Below are 16,110 nucleotides of genomic sequence, written 5' to 3' on the forward strand. Positions count from 1 at the left end.
ATGGGGGGGGATAGGGGTGTATGACTATATGGGGGCGGATAGGGGTGTATGACTATACAGGGGGGGGATAGGGGTGTATAACTATACAGGGGGGGATAGGGGTGTATGACTATATGGGGGGGGATAGGGGTGTATGACTATACAGGGGGGGATAGGGGTGTATGACTATACAGGGGGGGATAGGGGTGTATGACTATACGGGGGGATAGGGGTGTATGACTATACGGGGGGATAGGGGTGTATGACTATACAGGGGGGGATAGGGGTGTATGACTATATGGGGGGGATAGGGGTGTATGACTATACAGGGGGATAGGGGTGTATGACTATACAGGGGGGAGGATAGGGGTGTATGACTATACGGGGGGGAGGATAGGGGTGTATGACTATACAGGGGGGAGGATAGGGGTGTATGACTATACAGGGGGGGATAGGGGTGTATGACTACGGGGGGATAGGGGTGTATGACTATACAGGGGTGGGATAGGGGTGTATGACTACGGGGGGATAGGGGTGTATGACTATACAGGGGGGGATAGGGGTGTATGACTATACAGGGGGGATAGGGGTGTATGACTATACAGGAGGGGGGATAGGGGTGTATGACTATACAGGGGGGGGGATAGGGGTGTATGACTATACAGGGGGGATAGGGGTGTATGACTATACAGGGGGGGGATAGGGGTGTATGACTATACAGGGGGGGGATAGGGGTGTATGACTATACAGGGGGGGGATAGGGGTGTATGACTATACAGGGGGGGGGATAGGGGTGTATGACTATACAGGGGGGGATAGGGGTGTATGACTACGGGGGGATAGGGGTGTATGACTATACAGGGGTGGGATAGGGGTGTATGACTACGGGGGGATAGGGGTGTATGACTATACAGGGGGGGATAGGGGTGTATGACTATACAGGGGGGATAGGGGTGTATGACTATACAGGAGGGGGGATAGGGGTGTATGACTATACAGGGGGGGGGGATAGGGGTGTATGACTATACAGGGGGGATAGGGGTGTATGACTATACAGGGGGGATAGGGGTGTATGACTATACAGGAGGGGGGATAGGGGTGTATGACTATACAGGGGGGGGGATAGGGGTGTATGACTATACAGGGGGGATAGGGGTGTATGACTATACAGGGGGGATAGGGGTGTATGACTATACAGGAGGGGGGATAGGGGTGTATGACTATACAGGGGGGGGATAGGGGTGTATGACTATACAGGGGGGGATAGGGGTGTATGACTATACAGGAGGGGGGATAGGGGTGTATGACTATACAGGGGGGGGATAGGGGTGTATGACTATACGGGGGGGGGGGATAGGGGTGTATGACTATACAGGGGGGGGATAGGGGTGTATGACTATACAGGGGGGGGGGATAGGGGTGTATGACTATACAGGGGGGGGATAGGGGTGTATGACTATACAGGGGGGATAGGGGTGTATGACTATACAGGAGGGCGGATAGGGGTGTATGACTATACGGGGGGGGGATAGGGGTGTATGACTATACAGGGGGGGATAGGGGTGTATGACTATACAGGGGGGGGGGATAGGGGTGTATGACTATACAGGGGCGGATAGGGGTGTATGACTATACAGGGGGGAGGATAGGGGTGTATGACTATACAGGGGGGGATAGGGGTGTATGACTATACAGGGGGGGATAGGGGTGTATGACTATACAGGGGGGGGATAGGGGTGTATGACTATACAGGGGGGGATAGGGGTGTATGACTATACAGGGGGGATAGGGGTGTATGACTATACAGGGGGGGGATAGGGGTGTATGACTATATGGGGGGGATAGGGGTGTATGACTATACAGGGGGGATAGGGGTGTATGACTATACAGGGGGGGATAGGGGTGTATGACTATACAGGGGGGGATAGGGGTGTATAACTATACAGGGGGGGATAGGGGTGTATGACTATACAGGGGGGGATAGGGGTGTATGACTATACAGGGGGATAGGGGTGTATGACTATACAGGGGGATAGGGGTGTATGACTATACAGGGGGGGATAGGGGTGTATGACTATACGGGGGGGATAGGGGTGTATGACTATACAGGGGGGATAGGGGTGTATGACTATACAGACTATTCCCCTGTACGGCGCCATTCTTTCCACGGTTACTGGCCGGTGCTCAAGCACTGGAGGTAGGCCGGCCTGCCCCCTCTATGACGCGGCTCCTTTGATTCTAACGGAGCCGCATCATAGAGGCGAACCGGGTTAAAGAGGACGTACCTGGTGGTACATCCTCTTTAAAGAGGGCGCCAAAAGAAACGCCAGATCCCAACAGACAGACACATCTAACCCCACTGACACTCAGGAACGTGTATGTACTTACAACTGACGGGAAGGGGTTAAAGAGGGTGCCAAAAGAAACGCCAGATCCCAACAGACAGAATTATTGAAACCAAAAGAGAGAAGAATCGATCCCAAAACTCCATGTAATAAGGACCGTACAGCCATGAAACCTTGCAGGCTTATACTCACAGCTGCCTCTTCATCCGGAAAAATCCAAGGCTGACTTACAGAAGAGGAACAGCTATCCGTAATACTATCGCTCCAAGCAGACGTACAGACCTAAAGGGACGAGAAGAAAAAACAATAAATAAGAATGGATCAACTAAAAAAGGGAATTCAAAATGCGCTAAAGCCTCGGCCAATGCTGCAGAAACATGGCGGACAGAGCTGTCACCTCAGATAGCACTGGAATCGTATATATCCAACACAACGGTACCTGTGTATCAGCATCTGTACTCTCGCCACTTTGCTGCCAGTGCGACTTACAATACATGGGAGGAAGGAATCAAACGCTACAGAAAAGGATTCATGGACATCGTCCAAAACAAACAAAGGCGGAAAGGCGACGTATCCAAACGTCTCGGAGATGCAGAAGACATGGGAGCAAGTAACCACTAAAGGATCCGCCAACCGTTCCCATCGGTGGTCAGTGCTGTCAGAGACTCGTAGTGGATTTATAAACTCCAGACCCTAATCCCAGATGGCTTAAAGGGGTTATCCAGCGCTACAAAAACATGGCCACTTTTCCCCCTACTGTTGTCTCCAGTTCAGGTGCATTGGAGTCATTGAATCAGAACGAACTGGGTCTTAGGTTTACTTCGGAAATTGACAAGGAGAAACTTCCCTTCTTGGATATTCTGATATATAAGAACCAAGCAGGGAGTTTGTCCACTACACTCTATAGAAAACCTATTTGGACCAACAGTCTGTTACACTGGAATAGTCATCATCCATTCCCCCTGAAGAAAGGCATTCCTAAGGGACAGTATTATCCAGTCCGTAGGAATTGTTCCTCAGATGTTGAATTTCATAAACAAGCCAGAGATTCCTGGGGATACCCTCATGAAATCCTGAAGGATGCCTTTAAAACAGCGAGGGAGAAAAGACGTAGCTCCTTGCTGATACCTAGAACAAGGGAGGCCAATGATGTCTCCAGGATTGTGGGGACCTTTGATGACTTATCTCATGAGGTACGCCAAATACTAACCAAACATTGGGCAATATTGGCGACCGATCAAAGTCTCCAACGAGTAATATCTGATCGACCACTAATTACATACAGGAAGGGTAGGAGCCTGAAAGATCGCCTGGTTCACAGTCACTACCAGGGTCCAACCAAAGAAAAAACTTGGCTTGAAAGGGAAATGGCTGGTCAGTATAGATGTGGGGGATGTAAAGCATGTGGCTTCATACGGAAAACCAAACTTAATGTAGCCTCCGCAACCGGACAGCAATTTTCCATACGGGACCTAGTGACATGTAGATCTAAAGGAGTCATTTATATGGCACAATGTTCCTGTCCTATGGACTACATAGGAAAAACCTTTAGGGAATTTAGGAGACGGATATGCGAGCACATTAATGATGTAGAGCATAGCCGAGATACGCCATTAGCCAGACATGTAATGGAGAAACATAATGGAGACCCTAAGGCAATTACCTTCGCAACACTGGAGATCGTAAGACCCTCAAAGCGAGGAGGTGACTTCAATAAAAAATTACTGCAAAAAGAACTACAATGGATCTATGGGTGTAAGACATACTCACCATTTGGGATGAACGAGGCCATGTCCTTTGGATGCTTCATCTAGGGTCTGTACCATCTACGGGATGTCCTTGACCTGTGTAGCAATAGTATGCTGTACAGTATATCTCCTTTAAGAGTGTGTTATCAGCACATGAAGTGCATCACACCTGATTATCATAGGTCCACTAAGTTGGACTATTTATCATTACTATATCCATGGAACTGCTTACTGTGTAACTTTGTTATCTTATTAAGCACCAATTTATCATTGATCGGCTGTGGTATTTTGAGATACTTACCTTAGTTTTAAATATGTTTACTTTATTATCAGCTAATGGGACGTCGCAGCAATAAGGGCTGAAGTATTATATAGGAGACATACAGCAGAAAATGTTTACATCTCAGCTCTGCACATAGTACCGCGGTACGCATAATCACTAATGGGAATATACACATTGGAGTTTGATATCCTAAGGTTATAGTGAGTTAGTATCAATACGCAGGCGCCACGGGCAATTTAATCTGTCCACAGTGAGATGCTGGTTAGTGCTGGATAAGAGCGTACGCATGCGCAGTAGCGCAAGTGGTGTCTATTCTAGTTGCCAATACAAACTTAATGACAGGCATATCCATCTTAGTACGCACGTGCAGTTGCAGGCGCTTGCGCACATCTTAGTGTTTAGTCTAGTTACCGACACAAGCTTAAATGGCAGGCATATCTTAGTGCGCACGCGCCATTATTGACGCGTGCGCATATCCTTAACACATAGATGATGGTGTTGAGAGACACCTGTGTATTTAAGTCGATACGCTGGATTGTATCACGCATGCGTAATTAACTTGGTCTTCTACTTAGATGGGTAGTTTGACACGCGTTCATTACAGCGCATGCGCATGGTATATCTCCCAGAGTGCACGCGCGGGGTCGCGTCATTCATACAGCTAGCAGTTTATATTGTTTACATGCATTTTCAGTTTTTTTGTGTATCAGCTTGATCTGCATAGTAGCAATATGTGTACATCTGTATGGTTTATATATTTTTAAACACAGTATTCTGAAATGGGAGGGACTAGTCCATCATAATTGAGACTACATCATGATTACCCCCCAATAAATATATCACCACTTCTTGTGGTATATCTGTGATTTCCTGTCCCTCACACCATCTTATCAGTCTATTATCTGTATAGGGGTATAATATATCTTTACATCTATAGTCCTGTATTGTCACTAGCAACGTTAGCTAGTTCAGGGATCCCCAGTGAGACAGTTAGTAGACATCAGTATAGGGGAAGTTGAGGAGAGTAAGGGATAGGATCCGATGCGGGGCCGTCCTTCTCAGGGCGTAAACTCCGCCTAGGGCAGGTTACATTAGGGCCCCAAGGCAAGGAGTGAATAGACACACCCACGTTAGACGTCCCACACGCCCATCATCTACTCACCCCGAGTCACCGGGTATAATCTATATTTAACGGAGATATCGGTCTGTAAGAACCGCACTCCAAGGGGTCTTTATCGGGTTTAAGGATAACAACTATAGTGGCATCATAAAATGTATCCGGAAGTTTACCTTTCTCCAAAGCTTCATGCAGAGTTGCCAGAAGGCAAGGCACCAGAACGTCAATGTATTTCGCGTACACCTCTATCGGAAATCCGTCAGGGCCAGGCGCCTTGCCCTTTACCAAGTCCCCAATAGCATCAATTACCTCCTCCAGAGTAATTGGGCCCTCTAAAGAATCTCTACTATCCACTGATAACTTGGGGAAGTCTATCCCATCAAGGTAAACCTCAAGATCAGAAAGCAAGGAATCATTTTGGGCAGCATACAAGGACGTATAAAATTGCACAAAACGATTCGCAATGTCCTGATTCGTATTAAGGATAGTCCCTTGTTCACTGTTTATTTTAAGTATAGCAGGGGAACGATTATTCTGGTGAATCAGATAGGCTAGCAATTTACTGGACTTGTTGCCCAGTTCAAACGCAGACTGTTTATTAAAAAATATTCTCCTGTTAGCCTTCTCCTGTAGTACGTGTAAATATTGTCTACCAGCCGCTAGCCATGCCTCCCTCGCAACATCAGAGGGATTCGCTATATATGACCTCTCGAGCATTGCACATTTCACCTCAAGAACCCGCTCCTCTGCATCACCCACCTTTTTCACATAAGAGATCAAGGACTGTAAGCAACCCCTAAGGTAGGCCTTAAGGGTTTCCCAAAGGACCAACTTATCCTCATGTTCCCCATTTAATTGGAGAAACATTTGTAGCTGATCAGGTATGCGATCATTATCTGTAAATAAAGTCAGCCAGAAAGGATTTAGTTTCCAGGTCCGCACACTTCGATCAGGAGGACCTAAGGTGAAAGCCAGAGGAGAGTGATCCGAGACAGATCGGGTGAGATAGGCAATGTCAGTTATGTTAGAAATAAGAGATGGGTTACCCAAAACATAGTCAATACGAGATAAAGTCCTCCTCCCTACAGTAAAGCAGGAGAACACAGAGGAGGTCGGATAAAAATGGCGGTACGCATCCAGCCATCCTAACTCAGATAGCAATTGTGCCAAAGGAGATGAGGAGGTGAGTAAAGAAGGGTCAGCTCCCTGTTTATCATAGTAAGGGTGCAGGAGCATGTTAAGGTCCCCCATACACATGATTTGGGCACCGGGATATGCCGCAGCAAAAGCCGCAGCCCGATGCAGCACACCCAGGGTCCCAGGAGGAGGGTTGTATATTCCCAATATAACAAAAGGGCTATTGTCAAAAAGGGCATGAATAAACAAAAAAAGTCCTTCAGAGTCGGATTTACAGGTTTGCACTTCCCATTTCAGGGACTTATGTACTAACATAGATACACCCCTAGAATAGGAAGTAGGACAGGAATGCGCAGCCCACTGTACCCAAGGTTTACGTAACCAATATGGAACATCATATACAGTACATTCAAGAACAAAAAGAATGTGAGGTGACTCAAAAGAATATATGCAGAGGAAGATCAAGAGTATAGGGGTGAGTATAGAAGGCACATTGCACAGGGTAGAACCACCTCACCCATAATGATCAATTGAGACAAGAAACATCCCGAGTCCTCAGTCCTGCGGCATCGGTCTTTTACAGCGCACCCAATCATCCGCCTCCCAAGGAGACGAGAAAAAGACGGTTCTGTCACCATCCACAACTCTCAGGCGCGCCGGGTACGTCATGGAGTATGGGATTTCCAGCTCACGGAGACGTCGCTTCACAGCCGTGAAGGAGGCGCATTTCTTCTGAAGATCGGCAGAGAAATCCGGGAAGATGGATACACGGGCTCCATTATAGGTGATGTCTTGCAGCTTTCTCACCAGTCGCAGCACCAGATCCCGATCATTACAATTAAGCATTCTAGCTAGTAGAGGTCGCGGCAGAGATCCCGGTGGTAGCGGTCTAGTCGGGACTCTATGAGCCCGCTCAACAGCAAAAGCAGCAGAAAACGGAGCATTAGGGAACAAGTCTTTGAGCCGGTTTTCCACAAATTTGCCAGGATCTGCTCCCTCAGAACGTTCAGGCAGGCCAATAAATCTCAGATTATTTCGCCTAAGGCGGTTTTCTAGATCATCAGCCTTCTCCTTCCACGCCTCAGAAGATTTCTCAAGAGCTGTTATAGCAGCAGGCATAGGAGCTGTTCTATCCTCTATATCAGAGATGCGGTCCTCGGCATGACGGACCCTCTCTCTCAAGTTCTGGAAGTCCTGTCTCAATAGACTTATATCAATCTTCACCTCCTCTAACATACCTGTTAAGGAGGCTTTGCACCCAGTTATAGCCGTCAGCAGCTCCCTCAGCGTGGGCTCCGCAGGTTCTTCCTGCTCATCTCCTGCAGCGTGGTGGTGTCCAGAGGAGTGATGCTGCTGAATGGGGAGCTGAAGCTGGCGGGAGCCCTGCTGCGCAGAGGAGCCGGCGCCATCTTGGCCGAACGCGCGGGCATAAGTTTGCAGCCTTTCCGGCCCGGTGGGTGTCTTGTTGGGGCACATGTCGGCCGTCCGGGTGGTGGAGCGGGATCTGAGGCGCTGCGGCAAGCCGGGGGAAGCCAGGATGAGGTCAGGATAGCAGGAGACACAGGACTCTGCACGGAGCTACCGCTACATGCGACCTTCCGCTCCGGCGCTCAAGCCACGCCCCCGAGTCACCGGGTAAATAAGTCACCTGTAGGGATAGGGACCCCCATCCATAGTGTCCCCTTTTTCTTCCCTCTAATATACAGGTTTGAGAGTTATAAGTCCGGCTACCATACCGGCACTGATAGAGACATAAGTCCGATTATCATATCGGCATAGAGAGATAGCCTGTGAGGTTATCACAGGTGGTTGGTGTTATTGGTTTTTACCAAAACTGTGTTTATTTGTTGGTAAATTTTTGATTTGGTGTTAGGTTGATGTTTTTTTTCACATCCGGGTGATCAGTTTTTTAATAATAGAATAAACGTTAAGTTTTAGTGAATTCCCCAGGCAGTGAGCCAGTTCAGGTGTAGTTTGCAATTAAGCTCAATTTACTTCAATGGAACTGAGTTTCAAAACCCACCCAAACATGAGACAACAGTAGGGGGAAAGGGGCCATGTTTTTGTAGCGCTGGATAACCCCTTTAAAGGAGCGCACTGAACAAGCGTCAGAAACTAGAACCTATCCCATCCTTTTCCATCGGGGGCACGAGAAGCTCTCTTCTTTCTTACCTCTTACTCACTCATTAACCCTCCACTGACTTCTAATACAATTATTTACATTTAATTAGATAAATCTCCTTTTAAATTGTTTATTAACCTATATATACATATACTGGTCCTGTGATGTAAATATTGGTGACTGGTAGTGTTATGTCAGTCTCTTGGTTGGTGACTGGATGTGTGATATCAGTGTTGGTGACTGGTTTTGTCATGACGGTTTTGGTAACTGGTTGTGCGATGTAGGTGTTGGTTAAAGTTGTGTGATGTCAGTCTCTTGGTTGGTAACTGGTTGCGTGATGTTGATGATGGGTTGTGTGATGTCGGTGACGGGTTGTGTGATGTTGCTGTGGGTGACTGGATGTGTGATGTCGGTGTTGGTGATGGGTTGTATGATGTTGGTGACAGGTTGTATGATTTCGATGTTGGTGACAGGTTGTGTGATGTCAGTGTCGGTGACGGGTTGTGTGATGTCGGTGACAGGTTGTGTGATGTTGGTGACGGGTTGTGTGATGTCTGTGACGGGTTGTGTGATGTTGGTGACTGTATGGTGTCGGTGTTGGTGCCTGATGGTGTGATGTCAGTGTTGGTGACTAGTTGTGTGAGTTGTGTGATGTTGGTGATTGGTTGTGTGATGTCGGTGTTGGTGACTGGTTGTGTGATGTTGGTGACAGGTTGTGTGATGTCAGTGTTGGTGACAGGTTGTGTGATGTCGGTGATGTGTTGGTGACTGGTTGTGTGTTGGTGTTGGTGACAGGGTGTGTGGTGTTGGTAACGGGTTGTGTGGTGTTGGTGACTGGTTGTGTGGTGTTGGTGACGGGTTGTGTGATGTTGGTGACAGGTTGTGGGATGTCAGTGACTGGTTGTGTGATGTTGGTGACTGGTTGTGTGATGTCGGTGTTGGTGACAGGTTGTGTGGTGTTGGTGAAGCGTTGTGTGGTGTTGGTGACAGGTTGTGTGATGTCGTTGTTGGTGACAGGTTGTGTGATGTCGGTGATGGGTTGTGTGATGTTGGTGACTGTATGGTGTCGGTGTTGATGACTGGTTGTGTGATGTCAGTGTTGGTGACTGGTTGTGTGATGTTGGTGTTGGTGACTGGTTGTGTGATATTGGCGACAGCTTGTGTGATGTCAGTGTTGGTGACTGACTGGTTGTGTGTTGGTGACAGGTTGTGTGATGTCGGTGTTGGTGACAGGTTGTGTGATGTCGGTGACTGGTTGTGTGATGTCGGTGTTGGTGACAGGTTGTGTGATTTTGGTGTTGGTGATGGGTTGTGTGATGTCGGTGACGGGTTGTGTGATGTTGGTGACTGTATGGTGTCGGTGTTGGTGACTGGTTGTGTGATGTTGGTGTTGGTGACAGGTTGTGTGGTGTTGGTGACGCGTTGTGTGGTGTTGGTGTGACTGGTTGGGTGATGTCGGTGACTAGTTGTGTGGTTTTGGTCACAGGTTGTGTGATGTTGGTGGATGTATGATGTGATGTCGGTGACTGGTTGTGTGATGTCAGTGTTGGTGACAGGTTGTGTGATGTCGGTGTTGATGAGAGGTTATGTGGTGTTGGTGACGGGTTGTGTGATGTTGGTGACTGGTTGTGTGATATCGGTGACTGGTTGTGTGATGTCGGTGACTGGTTGTGTGGTGTTGGTGACGGGTTGTGTGATGTTGGTGACTGGTTGTGTGATGTCGGTGACTGGTTGTGTGATGTCGGTGACTGGTTGTGTGATGTCGGTGACTGGTTGTGTGGTGTCAGTGTTGGTGACTGGTTGTGTGGTGTTGGTGACTGGTTGTGTGGTGTTGGTGACTGGTTGTGTGGTGTTGGTGACTGGTTGTGTGATGTTGGTGACTGGTTGTGTGATGTCGGTGACTGGTTGTGTGATGTCGGTGACTGGTTGTGTGATGTCGGTGACAGGTTGTGTGATGTCGGTGACAGGTTGTGTGGTGTTGGTGACTGGTTGTGTGATGTTGGTGACTGGTTGTGTGATGTCGGTGACTGGTTGTGTGATGTCGGTGTTGGTGACAGGTTGTGTGATGTTGGTGTTGGTGACGGGTTGTGTGATGTCGGTGACGGGTTGTGTGATGTTGCTGACTGTATGGTGTCGGTGTTGGTGACTGGTTGTGTGGTGTTGGTGACTGGTTGTGTGATATTGGCGACAGCTTGTGTGATGTCAGTGTTGGTGACTGACTGGTTGTGTGTTGGTGACAGGTTGTGTGATGTCGGTGTTGGTGACAGGTTGTGTGATGTCGGTGACTGGTTGTGTGATGTCGGTGTTGGTGACCGGTTGTGTGATGTTGGTGATGGGTTGTGTGATGTCGGTGACGGGTTGTGTGATGTTGGTGACTGTATGGTGTCGGTGTTGGTGACTGGTTGTGTGATGTCGGTGTTGGTGACAGGTTGTGTGGTGTTGGTGACGCGTTGTGTGGTGTTGGTGTGACTGGTTGGGTGATGTCGGTGACTAGTTGTGTGGTTTTGGTCACAGGTTGTGTGATGTTGGTGGATGTATGATGTGATGTCGGTGACTGGTTGTGTGATGTCAGTGTTGGTGACAGGTTGTGTGATGTCGGTGTTGATGAGAGGTTATGTGGTGTTGGTGACGGGTTGTGTGATGTTGGTGACTGGTTGTGTGATGTCGGTGACTGGTTGTGTGATGTCGGTGACTGGTTGTGTGATGTCGGTGACTGTGTGGTGTCAGTGTTGGTGACTGGTTGTGTGGTGTTGGTGACTGGTTGTGTGATGTTGGTGACTGGTTGTGTGATGTCGGTGACTGGTTGTGTGATGTCGGTGTTGGTGACAGGTTGTGTGATGTTGGTGTTGGTGACGGGTTGTGTGATGTCGGTGACGGGTTGTGTGATGTTGCTGACTGTATGGTGTCGGTGTTGGTGACTGGTTGTGTGGTGTTGGTGACAGGTTGTGTGGTGTTGGTGACGCGTTGTGTGGTGTTGGTGTGACTGGTTGTGTGGTGTTGGTGACTGGTTGGGTGATGTCGGTGACTAGTTGTGTGGTTTTGGTCACAGGTTGTGTGATGTTGGTGGATGTATGATGTGATGTCTGTGACTGGTTGTGTGATGTCGGTGTTGGTGACAGGTTGTGTGGTGTTGGTGACGCGTTGTGTGGTGTTGGTGTGACTGGTTTTGTGGTGTTGGTGACTGGTTGTGATGTCGGTGACTAGTTGTGTGGTTTTGGTGACAGATTGTGTTATGTCGATGTTGGTGACAGGTTGTATGGTGTTGGTGATGGGTTGTGTGGTGTTGGTGACTGGTTGTGTGGTGTTGGTGACGGGTTGTGTGATGTCAGTGTTGGTGACAGGTTGTGTGATGTCTGTGTTGATGACAGGTTATGTGGTGTTGGTGACGCGTTGTGTGATGTCGGTGACTGGTTGTGTGATGTCGGTGACCGGTTGTGTGATGTCGGTGACAGGTTGTGTGATGTCGGTGACAGGTTGGGGGTGTGTTGGTGACTGGTTGGGTGGTGTTGGTGACGGGTTGTGTGATGTCAGTGTTGGTGACTGGTTGTGTGATGTCAGTGTTGGTGACTGGTTGTGTGATGTTGGTGACTGGTTGTGTGATGTCGGTGACTGGTTGTGTGATGTCGGTGTTGGTGACAGGTTGTGTGATGTTGGTGTTGGTGACGGGTTGTGTGATGTCGGTGACGGGTTGTGTGATGTTGCTGACTGTATGGTGTCGGTGTTGGTGACTGGTTGTGTGGTGTTGGTGACTGGTTGTGTGATATTGGCGACAGCTTGTGTGATGTCAGTGTTGGTGACTGACTGGTTGTGTGTTGGTGACAGGTTGTGTGATGTCGGTGTTGGTGACAGGTTGTGTGATGTCGGTGACTGGTTGTGTGATGTCGGTGTCGGTGACAGGTTGTGTGATGTCGGTGACAGGTTGTGTGGTGTTGGTGACTGGTTGGGTGGTGTTGGTGACGGGTTGTGTGATGTCAGTGTTGGTGACTGGTTGTGTGATGTCAGTGTTGGTGACTGGTTGTGTGATGTTGGTGACTGTTTGTGTGATGTTGGTGACTGGTTGTGTGATGTTGGTGACTGGTTTTGTGATGTCGGTGACTGGTTCTGTGGTGTTGGTGACTGGTTGTGTGCTGTCGGTGTTGGTGACGGGTTGTGTGATGTCGGTGTTGGTGACAGGTTATGTGGTGTTGACTGGTTGTGTGATGTTGGTGACTGGTTGTGTGATGTCGGTGACTGGTTGTGTGACGTCGGTGATTGGTTGTGTGATGTCGGTGTTGGTGACAGGTTATGTGGTGTTGGTGACTGGTTGTGTGATGTCGGTGACTGGTTGTGTGCTGTCGGTGTTGGTGACGGGTTGTGTGAGGTCGGTCTCTTGGTTGATGACAGACTTTCTCTTCTAGGTTTGGCATCTCGGGCTCCCCTAGTCCCACCTGGCTTTGCCGGACATTTATCTCACTCTTCATCTTCGCTCTGTGCGTTGCTGATTTGGTCCTTGCGGCTGTGTTTCCCCATGAAGTTTCGGGCAGTTTGGAGGTCCTCTCCGGGAGCGTGTCCTCCCTGGCCTGGCTCACCCACTTTCTCTCACTCCTAAACCTTAGAAGGTCCTGCTATGGAGCTTCCCGGGGCCCCCTGAGCCTGATGGTGCCGGTGCTGCTGGTGACCCCGTCGGTGGTGATCACCATGGTGTGGTTGTGTCAGGAGGGAGTAGTGACCTCACCTGTGGACGTTGTGCTCACCTCCCGCTTCTCCCTCTTGTGTCTGCGCCTGTTTTGCATGGTTGTCTATTTCCGGGCCTATCTGGTCCCTTCTCGCCGACTCTTGTCTGCCGCCATTGTTTCCATCAATAATGACGGTGAACGTAGCCCGCTGGTTGCCGCCTTTCCCTTGGACAGGACGGAGGAGCCGGCAGAGGATGGGGAGAGCTGGCTGTCACGATTCTTCTACCTGTGGATGGAGCCCCTGTTGCAGAGAGGAGCCGGGGGCGGCCTGAGGGGTCCTCAGCATGTTTATCTCTTACCCAGTCACCTGCAGAATCCGAGGATCCAGCAGGACTTCTTGTGTAAGTGTGGCCCCGGAGCCCCGCACCTCCTCCGGGCTCTGCACTCCTGTTTTGGGGCTCAGTACTACTCCCTGGGGCTCCTGAAGCTTGCCTCCTGCGCTCTCGCCTTCATGGGGCCGGTGCTGCTCAACCTTCTGGTTAATTTCATGGAGACGCGAGAGGAGGCGCTCAGCTGGGGGGCGCTCTACACCCTCGGACTCTTCTCTAGTGGATTCCTGGGCGCCCTGGTACAGAATCAGTTCACCCATCAGATTAATAAGCTCATGTTATCGGTTCGGGCTGCGGTGCTTGGCAGTGTCTACCGGAAGACCCTCCGCGGGGAAGGGGCCGCCCTCGCCACATTTTCCCCAGGGGAGGTCGTCAACTTCATGAGCACGGACGCCGATCGCATCTCCAACTTCTGCCGCAGCTTCCATGAGCTCTGGAGCCTCCCGGTGCAGTTCTCCATCACTCTCTACCTCCTCTACCAGCAGGTGGGCATCGCCTTCCTGGGGGGGCTGGGACTGGCGCTGCTGCTGGTGCCGCTCAACAAGGTCATCGCCAACCGGATCATGAGGAACAACAAGGAAATGCTGCAACACAAAGACGCCCGGGTCAAGGTGAGTGCCGCAGCATGCCGACCCTCCCGTATAAAGTATCTGATATCTGGAGAGCGGTGATGTCACCTCCTGTATAATATAGCTGATATCTGGAGAGCGGTGATGTCACTGCTGTATAATATATATGATATCTGGAGAACAGTGATGTCACTGCTGTATAATATATCTGATATCTGGAGAGCGGTGATGTCACCTCCTGTATAATATATCTGATATCTGGAGAGCGGTGATGTCACTGCTGTATAATATATCTGGAGAGCGGTGATGTCACTGCTGTATAATATATCTGGAGAGCGGTGATGTCACTGCTGTATAATATAGCTGATATCTGGAGAGCGGTGATGTCACTGCTGTATAATATATCTGATATCTGGAGAGCGGTGATGTCACTGCTGTATAATATATCTAATATTTGGAGAGCGGTGATGTCACCTCCTGTATAATATATCTGATATCTGGAGAGCAGTGATGTCACTGCTGTATAATATATCTGATATCTGGAGAGCGGTGATGTCACTGCTGTATAATATATCTGATATCTGGAGAGCGGTGATGTCACCTCCTGTATAATATATCTGATATCTGGAGAGCGGTGATGTCACCTCCTGTATAATATAGCTGATATCTGGAGAGCGGTGATGTCACCTCCTGTATAATATAGCTGATATCTGGAGAGCGGTGATGTCACTGCTGTATAATATATCTGGAGAGCGGTGATGTCACCTCCTGTATAATATATCTGGAGAGCGGTGATGTCACTGCTGTATAATATATCTGATATCTGGAGAGCGGTGATGTCACTGCTGTATAATATATATGATATCTGGAGAGCGGTGATGTCACCTCCTGTATAATATATCTGATATCTGGAAAGCGGTGATGTCACTGATGTATAATATAGCTGATATCTGGAGAGCGGTGATGTCACTGCTGTATAATATATATGATATCTGGAGAGCGGTGATGTCACTGCTGTATAATATATCTGATATCTGGAGAGCGGTGATGTCACTGCTGTATAATATATCTGATATCTGGAGAGCGGTGATGTCACTGCTGTATAATATATCTGATATCTGGAGAGCGGTGATGTCACTGCTGTATAATATATCTGATATCTGGAGAGCGGTGATGTCACTGATGTATAATATATCTGATATCTGGAGAGCGGTGATGTCACTGATGTATAATATAGCTGATATCTGGAGAGCGGTGATGTCACTGCTGTATAATATAGCTGATATCTGGAGAGCGGTGATGTCACCTCCTGTATAATATATCTGATATCTGGAGAGCGGTGATGTCACTGCTGTATAATATATCTGATATCTGGAGAGCGGTGATGTCACCTCCTGTATAATATATCTGATATCTGGAGAGCGGTGATGTCACTGCTGTATAATATATCTGATATCTGGAGAGCGGTGATGTCACTGATGTATAATATAGCTGATATCTGGAGAACGGTGATGTCACTGCTGTATAATATATCTGGAGAGCGGTGATGTCACTGCTGTATAATATAGCTGATATCTGGAGAGCGGTGATGTCACTGCTGTATAATATAGCTGATATCTGGAGAGCGGTGATGTCACTGCTGTATAATATATCTGGAGAGCGGTGATGTCACTGCTGTATAATATATCTGATATCTGGAGAGCGGTGATGTCACTGCTGTATAATATATCTGATATCTGGAGAGCGGTGATGTCACTGCTGTATAA

At 48.7% G+C, this 16,110-nt stretch overlaps 1 protein-coding gene across 5 annotated transcripts in view; it reads left to right on the top strand.

The window, feature by feature from the left end:
* Positions 1–16,110, top strand: part of ABCC10 (ATP binding cassette subfamily C member 10) — a 71,727-nt gene that overhangs the window by 18,426 nt on the left and 37,191 nt on the right. For all 5 annotated transcript variants that reach the window (XM_069954420.1, XM_069954424.1, XM_069954423.1 and 2 more), the window contains one exon: positions 13,129–14,386. In XM_069954420.1, the coding sequence (XP_069810521.1) occupies positions 13,129–14,386 (1,258 nt within the window). The remainder of the gene's footprint in view (positions 1–13,128; positions 14,387–16,110) is intronic.

This window comes from Dendropsophus ebraccatus, chromosome 15, assembly GCF_027789765.1.
Source record: "Dendropsophus ebraccatus isolate aDenEbr1 chromosome 15, aDenEbr1.pat, whole genome shotgun sequence".
NCBI lineage: Eukaryota > Metazoa > Chordata > Amphibia > Anura > Hylidae > Dendropsophus > Dendropsophus ebraccatus.